The sequence below is a fragment of the Quercus robur genome, chromosome 3, assembly GCF_932294415.1.
Source record: "Quercus robur chromosome 3, dhQueRobu3.1, whole genome shotgun sequence".
NCBI lineage: Eukaryota > Viridiplantae > Streptophyta > Magnoliopsida > Fagales > Fagaceae > Quercus > Quercus robur.
Genome location: NC_065536.1, coordinates 46,069,567 through 46,077,768, shown reverse-complemented (window position 1 = coordinate 46,077,768; position 8,202 = coordinate 46,069,567). Strand labels below are relative to the sequence as shown.

Sequence of the window (8,202 nt, the reverse complement as noted above, 5' to 3'; positions counted from 1 at the left end):
TCAATTCTCCCTATCTCTCTCTGACAACTCTGTTCAAAAACATTTTTATTTTTATTTTTCTTTTTTCTTCCTGGGAAGAAAAAAAAAAATGAATGTAAAATTTTAATTCACTCTCAAAAAATTTAGATCTGAAACTGACAGAGAAAAAAAAAAAAAAGATTGATTCACTCTCGAAAAAAATCTATCATCCAATTCAGATCTTTGACAAAGCTAGAAACAAAATTTGAAAATTTTTGTTTTTTGTTTTTTTGTGTGTAAAAGATCGGCGATGGTGATGAATTTGGTTGTGTGTTTGTGAAACTTTGAAATCAAGATTTTGATATATAAATTGTATATGGTTGTTAGTGGATCTAATAGTTTGGAGTGGAACAATTGTGTGGAAATTGAAGGAGAAGAAACCCTAGGAAAGATGGGGAAAGAAGAGAACAAAGTTGAAGATGTGGAAGAAGGTGAGATTTCCGATACGGCTTCAGTGGAGGAGATCAGTGAAGAGGATTTTATTAAGCAAGAGACTAGTAGTAAGGTATCGCCGAAACCGAAATCGGAAGCTAGGGTTTGGACGATGCAAGATCTGTATAACTATCAAGTTTCGAGGGGATATGCTTCGAGTCTGTACAATTTGGCTTGGGCACAAGCCGTGCAGAATAAGCCACTGAATGATATTTTCGTTATGGATGTTGAGAAGGACGAGAAATTGAAGCGATCGTCGTCTACTGCTTCTACTACTGCTGCTACTACTACTACGCTGCCGCCGCCGCCGGCGGTGGCGTCGGTGGTGGTTGTGGAGGAGAAGGTGAAGAATGACAAGGTGGTTGATGAGGTCGTGATTGATGATAGTGGTGATGATATGGATGTGGAGAAGGAGGATGGGGAGTTGGAGGAAGGTGAGATTGATTTGGATTCGGAAACTGTCGAAAAGGAGGAGGAGGTTGAAATGACAGTTGAAATGGCTGTTGAAAAGGCGGCCGAGGTGAAGCCAGAGGTGGAGGAAGTTAAACTTAAAGTTATAGCTAAAGAAGAGGAAGAAGAAGGGGAAGGGGTTTCGAGTATTGAGAGTGTGAATGTTGAAAGACTAGAGATTGATTCTAAAGAGAAGGAATTGGCGAAGCGGGTGGATTCGATTCGAGAAGCTCTGGGGAGTGTGAATGTGATTGAGGCAGAGAAGTAAGTATAAGTGAAAGTTAAAAAAATAATAATAATAGTAATAATCGATTGGTAATGGTGACTGCCCAATATGAAATACTTTTTAGTTGGGAAGGATTTTCGGATTTTGATTGTTTGTCGGCTTGTTTTTGTTGTAGATCATTTGAGGAAGTTTGTTCCCGAGTGCGCAGCAATTTGGAGAGCTTGCAGGAAGTGTTTTCAGGACTTATTGTTCCGACAAAGGATGCTCTTGTTCAATTGTCATTCACTGCCATTCAAGCAGTACATTCTGTAAGGAGCCCTAGTAGTTTTGAACTAAACTTGCTATAAATTTATCATCATTGGGGGATTGCTTTAAATTGGTTATTAATTATTGAATTTGAAGATGACTTTTTTAAACATTATAGAGGTTTAATTGTTGCTGATTGCAGGTGTTCTGCGCTATGAACATTAGTCAAAAGGAACAGAACAAAGATAATTTCTTGAGGTTTATTTTTTTCATTCTCTGATGCTTATTCTATTTTTGCTGTGAAACATCAGTTGTTTAGCTATTTTGTTTGTCGTGTTTTGTTAACAGGTTAATTTCTTATGCCAACAACTGTGATCCCCCTCTTTTCTCCTCTGACCAGATCAAAGAGGTGTGGTTCTATGTAATTTAGTTTAGGAAATTTTTTTCGCCTCTCACATTGTTGTTTGGTTAGGAGGATTGTTGATGTAATGGAAACTAAACGTTGTGTCTGTTGTCACAGATAGAGGTCATGAAGCCCTCTGTGGATTCTGTTGATGCTTTGTCAAGTGGTAGAGCTGGTAATAAAGAGAAAGAAATACTGGCCTTTGATGGGGCTACCAATAAAGATTCTGATACTTCAACTAAAAATGCTGGTCATGAATTGACTTCTTCTAATAAGTTATCTTCAGATTCTGCAGCTATTGGATTCTCGGTCCAAAATAACCAAAATGTGTTAGCTGAAAGCTTGAAACAAGGACTGTCTAACTATAAGGCTAAAGGGGCTCTACTCCCGCTGTTAGACCTTCACAAGGATCATGATGCAGACAGTCTCCCCTCACCCACACGGGAAGCACCATCAAGTTTCTACGTAAACAAAGGAATGGCTGTTGGAGATGGGATGACTAAATTGGTGTTGCCAACAACTAAGTTGGCGCATGACACAGAAAATTCTAAATTGCACCTCTATGAAACTGATGCCTTCAAAGCTGTTTCTAGCTATCAACAAAAGTTTGGTCGGAGTTCCTTCTTTACAAGTGATATGCTCCCTAGCCCAACTCCTTCGGCAGATGAGGATGATGGGGATGGTGACATCAGTGGGGAGGTTTCTAGTTCTTCTACTGTTGGCAATGTAAGAAATGCGAATTTGCCCATTTTGGGGCAATCAATTGCCCCCTCCATGGACAGTTCTAGCATGCAAGGACTAATTACTGCTGCAAGTGCTGCACCTACAACTTCTGGGTTGAATCCTCCCATAGTGAAAGCTTCAGCAAAGAGTAGAGACCCTAGGCTTCGGTTAGCCAATTCTGATGCGAGTGCTTTAGATCTTAACCAACGCCCCTTATCTATGGTGCATAATGCACCTAAAGTAGATTCTGTTGGAACAATAAATTCGAGAAAGCAAAAAAATGTTGAGGAGCCTAGTTTGGAAGGTCCTGCATTAAAAAGGCAAAGGAATGGATTAGAAAATCCTGGAATTGTTAGGGATGTGAAAATTGTGTCTGGAAGCGGTGGCTGGTTGGAGGACGCTGGTTTAGTTGGACCTCAGTTAATGAACAGGAACCTGTTGATGGAGAATGCAGAAACTGATCCCAGAAAAATGGTTAATGCTGTAAATTGTCCTAGTACTAGTGCTAACACCAACGTGACAATTAGTGGAAATGAGCAGGTGCCAGTGACAAGTACCAGCACCACAGCTTCTTTGCCTGCATTATTGAAAGATATAGTTGTGAATCCAACTATGCTGATAAATATACTTAAAGTGGGAGCCCAGCAAATGTCTGTTGATCCTGCTAAAAGTACAACTCAACTTCCAAGCACAAACTCAATTCTTGGAGCGGTTCCCTTGGTGAATGTTGCTGCATCAAAGACCTTAGGGCTCTTGCAGAAACCAGCTGGAACAATTCAAGTTCCTTCACAAATAGCTCCCATGGTGAGCAGTAGATATATCTATTTTCTACTTTTTCTAAAGGCAGAAACTATTTTAGTGTTAAGCATGTGCTTTTTAAGTCACCGTTTGTTTTTTGTGTTGGTTCAGTGGCCTACTTCAATTTTTCTATTCTATTTGCCTTTGATTATAGCTAAATTGCTATATGGTTGGTATCTTTTAGGAGTAACTTTAATTTCACCTTGGTTGGTTTGTTTCAAATATTTTTAGTTATTATTGCTATTATTTTGATTGCTAAGTAACTTTAACACCTTGCAGTCCCACCGGATTTGAACCCAAGACTTATGGGGTGAAATTGTCATTCAACCTGAAGACCATTGGATTTTTTATTAGTTTGTTTGACTTTAAAATTGGTTTTCTTTAATATTTTAATAGGTTTCCTGATCACCTGAAGACCATACTTATAGGGTGAAGCTGCAATTTGACCCAAAGGCCATTAGCATTTTATTAGTTTGTTTGATCTTAAAATTGGTTTTCTTTAAATTTTGTAATTGGTTGCTTGATCAATATTCTCTAAATTATAATTGACCTCATTAAAAATAGTGATATGTTTCAGTAAGATATACTTTTGAGTTTCGATTCACTTATCTGGAAAAGGGATTTATATTGAGTCGTCCCCTCCTGATGAATTAAATAAAATTAGACTAAAGTTTTTTCTAACAAATTTTTTTAATAATAAAAATAATTATTGTCATTACCAATATGTTTCTGGCTTCTTTTGAGTATACCTTTATGCATGCTTAATGACTGACAGAGCCAGCAGGATGACTTGGGAAAAATTCGCATGAAACCACGTGATCCTCGCCGGATTCTCCATGGCAGTGCACTTCAGAAGAGTTCAAGCTCGGGACATGAGCAGCTCAAAACTATTGTATCCCCTATATCAAGCACCCAGGGAAGTAAGGACAATATGAATGTTCTAAAGCAAGAGGGTCAGGCAGATACAAAGTCAGGGCCTTCTCAATCTGTTGCACCACCTGACTTTGCTCGGCTTTTCACCAAGAATCTGAAAAATATTGCTGATATTATATCTGTTTCCCCTATATCAAGCACGCAGGGAAGTAAGGACAATATGAATGTTCAAAAGCAAGAGGGTCAGGCAGATATAAAGTCAGGGCCTTCTCAATCAGTTGCACCACCTGACTTTGCTCGTCTTTTCTCCAAGAATCTGAAAAATATTGCTGATACTATGTCTGTTTCCCAAGCATCGACAACTGTACCAATAATTTCTCAGAATATGTCTTCTGAAGCAGTAGCAGTAAAGTCAGACAAAGTGGATGTGAAAGGTATAGCTTCGAACTCAGAGGACCAGCAGAATGGGATGAGTTCAGCACCAGAATTAGGTGTAGCAGCTGCTTCTCGTTCAGAAAACTCATGGAAAGATGTTGAACATTTATTTGAAGGATATGATGAGCAGCAAAAGGCTGCTATCCACAGAGAGAGGGCCAGGAGGATAGAAGAACAGAATAAAATGTTTGCTTCCCGCAAGCTCTGCCTCGTCTTGGATCTGGATCACACGCTGCTTAATTCTGCTAAGGTAATAGCTTGTCAATTCTCTCTCTCTCTCTCTCTCTCTCTCTCTCTCTTCTCTTGTTGGTGGCTAATCCTTGGAGAATAAGGTTTATTTCATCACTGTGTTTTAATTTTATTCATCTTTTTCAGTTTGTGGAAGTAGATCCGGTTCATGATGAGATATTAAGAAAGAAAGAGGAACAAGATCGTGAAAAACCGTGGAGACACCTCTTCCGCTTTCCTCATATGGCAATGTGGACCAAACTACGGCCTGGTATTTGGAATTTTTTGGAGAAGGTAATTTATTCATCCCTGTGGCTTAGATAATCAATTGGTGTTTGGGTTCAATAGGAAGCACTCAATGCTTTTCCTGTCTGCATTTTAGGCTAGTAAGCTTTATGAGCTGCATCTATACACTATGGGGAACAAGCTATATGCTACGGAGATGGCAAAAGTGCTTGATCCAAAAGGGGTTCTGTTTGCTGGACGCGTTATCTCTAGGGGTGATGATGGGGATCCTTTTGATGGTGATGAGAGGGTTCCTAAGAGTAAGGATCTGGAAGGGGTTCTAGGTATGGAATCGGCTGTTGTAATTATAGACGATTCTGTGCGGGTTTGGCCACATAACAAACTGAACTTGATAGTTGTAGAAAGGTAAGTATACCTGTATTTAAAATAAAATGTGCAATGTCTGTAGTGATTTTATATTTTGGCAGGCAGCCTCATTGTTTTATACCTATACTAATGCATTGATGTATTGCAGGTACACATACTTTCCCTGTAGTAGACGCCAATTTGGGCTTCAAGGTCCTTCTCTACTGGAGATTGACCATGATGAAAGACCAGAAGAAGGAACTTTGGCATCCTCTTTGTCGGTGAGGCTATAGTTAAACTTGCCTAGAGAAATTGTGAATTGTTAACTGCTCTTCCGGTGATTATTTTTTTTATTTTTTTTGTCTTAAATAGGTTATTGAGAGAATACATCAAGACTTTTTCTCCCATCAGTCCTTAGATGAAGCTGATGTTAGAACTATACTAGCTGCGGCGCAGCGGAAGATTTTGTCTGGCTGTCGTATTGTATTTAGTAGGGTGTTTCCAGTTGGCGAAGCCAATCCTCACCTACATCCACTTTGGCAGACAGCTGAGCAGTTTGGTGCTGTATGTACCAACCAAATAGATGAACAGGTCACACATGTAGTTGCCAATTCTCTTGGGACTGATAAGGTATCGTTGCTAAATTCTCTGCTTTGTAGACCTCTTGGGGACCTTTCTTCACTCAAGATTGTTTAAACAGAAAACCTTGGGGGATCTGCTTGATGCCTTGAGTCGTAAAATTCTTTTAGAAACACTTGTTCATACACTTATATAGTTATATTCTTAGCAAAACCAAAAAAAGCTTCCTTTTTTTTCCCCTGGATGTGTTTAAATCTGAGGCATGGTATTATTGTTATGAACAGGTTAATTGGGCTCTTTCTACAGGAAGATTTGTTGTTTATCCAGGCTGGTAAGAAAACTCTATCTGGGTCAGGGAAAATATTTGTCCTTTTTTTTTTGTTGGTCCCTTAATTTTTCCTAATTCATCTGTTTTTGGTATTGACATAGCTTCTCTCTCCCCCCTCCCCCACCCCCCTCTTTTTTCTCTTCCCCCTTTTTCCCCTCTTGCTGTAAAAACAGGGTGGAAGCATCAGCTTTGCTTTACCGGAGGGCAAATGAGCGAGAATTTGCCATTAAATCATAAACAATCCACTCCCTAAACCCCAATGGTAAACTAAAACCTGATAATTATAAAATCAAGAATGGCATTAAAGTTATGGATGGATCATGAGGTCATGCTTTGTATGATCAGGCTAGACCTGAGAATGCTTGGCGTAGTTTTGATTTGAGTTATCCATCCATAATAAGCTGTTGGCTGCACTTTCCCTTTCATTGCCCGCCAATTTTCTGAAGAGTTCAGCCAAAGCATTCATAAGATTAGATGCCATGGTAGTCTTGAGCTTTTTCTTTATTTGGGTGGCGTACATTTTGTAGGGAAGACAGTACTGAGTCTGAGCGGTAGTTGACCAATATGATTGAGGGGTTTGGTGACTAAAATGTAACCCACTACGGCAAGATTTTGGACAAATATTGGCCAGAGGCCTTGACAATTGCTTGCACCAGTCTCCTTGGGTAACAAGAATGGTGATTTGATGATTGTAAAGTTTGGGAGATCCAAAATGTAAAATTAAAGATAAATTAAAAAAACTGTTTGAGAGAGTAACCGAGTCACTGGAGTCGCTTTAAAATGCACAATTGTGAGAATTCATATATATGTCAAGCATGGAGACGGTTGAGACAGGGAGAGTCCTGAATAGGAAGGAAGAAAAGGCTTGCTCTAACCTACTTTTATACAAAAAATTCTTGTTATTTTTACTGGGATGTGACTAAATATTACTGGTAAGGAGGTTAGAAGAATGATTTTGGAAAGCATGGGGAGAGGAATATGCTGATTTGGTTCGTTCCTGTTAATCTAATTGAGCTGCCCGGATTCCTCTATTTCCCCGGTTACCTGATCTGAAAGTGAATTTTTGCATCCCACACGATCAATTTGGCTTGCCTTAAAGAATACCCTGGGGAACAAAAGAAAAGTTTTCAACTTTTTAATTTCCCTGGTTCAACAGCTTTATATGTTTATCTTTTTAAATTTGTAACCTAAAGGTTTGAGGGAAGTCATTAATATCTAGGAACTTCTTTTTCTCTTTTTTGTTTTGGTTTTTGGTTTTGTTTTTTTAAAACTATTGACATGGTATATTATGATTGGGGTAATGTCATTTTCACTTAGACCAATGATATCATTTTTATTACAAACCAATCATAATATATCATGTCAACCCTATATTTACAGAGTATGAAAAATGTGATCAAGAGAATGAAAACTGAAACTATTTCACAGCCACAGTTGTCCTGTCGAACCGTACTTGAATTTTCATGGAAATAGAATGATAGAAATTTTAAATAAATTTTTTGGCTTAAAAATGGTAAGTCCCTTGGCTATGGAGAAGTAAGTATAGGACGCATCAAATTTTCCCGAAAAAGCTGTAACAATTCTCTCAAATGGGGTGGATTTTATGCCTAATGTGTGATGCATAATAAAATTAGTGGATCCATGGAAAAATAATATTGCTCTGATAATAAATTGACAGCTCAATGGATGTAAAACTGAAGTGCAAAAGCTGAGAGAGAAGTACCAGAATTAGGAACCCAAAATGCCCCACCCGCTTGCTTGTCTATTTTTAGGCCACAGAATTACTGAGACAGATAATGTTACCTTAAATGGTCATGCTTCTGGTTGGAATCTTAAACCGTGACATAAGAATTCACGAAGCTTTATCAGTTA

At 38.7% G+C, this 8,202-nt stretch overlaps 1 protein-coding gene across 3 annotated transcripts; it reads left to right on the top strand.

The window, feature by feature from the left end:
• On the top strand, positions 1–7,566 carry LOC126718082 (RNA polymerase II C-terminal domain phosphatase-like 3). 3 transcript variants are annotated; one of them, XM_050420152.1, is made up of 13 exons: positions 2–1,164; positions 1,302–1,434; positions 1,575–1,630; positions 1,721–1,781; positions 1,893–3,302; positions 4,072–4,294; positions 4,457–4,854; positions 4,980–5,126; positions 5,215–5,483; positions 5,593–5,704; positions 5,796–6,053; positions 6,287–6,333; positions 6,504–7,566. In XM_050420152.1, exons 1-13 carry the CDS (start codon positions 335–337, stop codon positions 6,565–6,567), a joined length of 4,008 nt encoding a protein of 1,335 aa, XP_050276109.1. In that variant the 5' UTR covers positions 2–334; the 3' UTR covers positions 6,568–7,566. The 3 variants fall into 3 exon arrangements, with proteins under 3 accessions (XP_050276108.1, XP_050276109.1, XP_050276107.1); XM_050420151.1 differs by having other exon boundaries at positions 1–1,164; positions 4,081–4,854; XM_050420150.1 differs by having other exon boundaries at positions 3–1,164; positions 4,072–4,854.
• The last annotated feature ends 636 nt before the right edge of the window (positions 7,567–8,202 follow it).

Bases quoted from the DNA above. Each gene is read 5' to 3' on its own strand.
- LOC126718082 (XM_050420150.1), top strand. From the start codon at position 335: ATGGTTGTTAGTGGATCTAATAGTTTGGAGTGGAACAATTGTGTGGAA. The intron at 3,303-4,071 runs GTGAGCAGTAGA...AATGACTGACAG, and splicing joins CTTCACAAATAGCTCCCATG to AGCCAGCAGGATGACTTGGG. The intron at 4,855-4,979 runs GTAATAGCTTGT...CATCTTTTTCAG, and splicing joins CGCTGCTTAATTCTGCTAAG to TTTGTGGAAGTAGATCCGGT.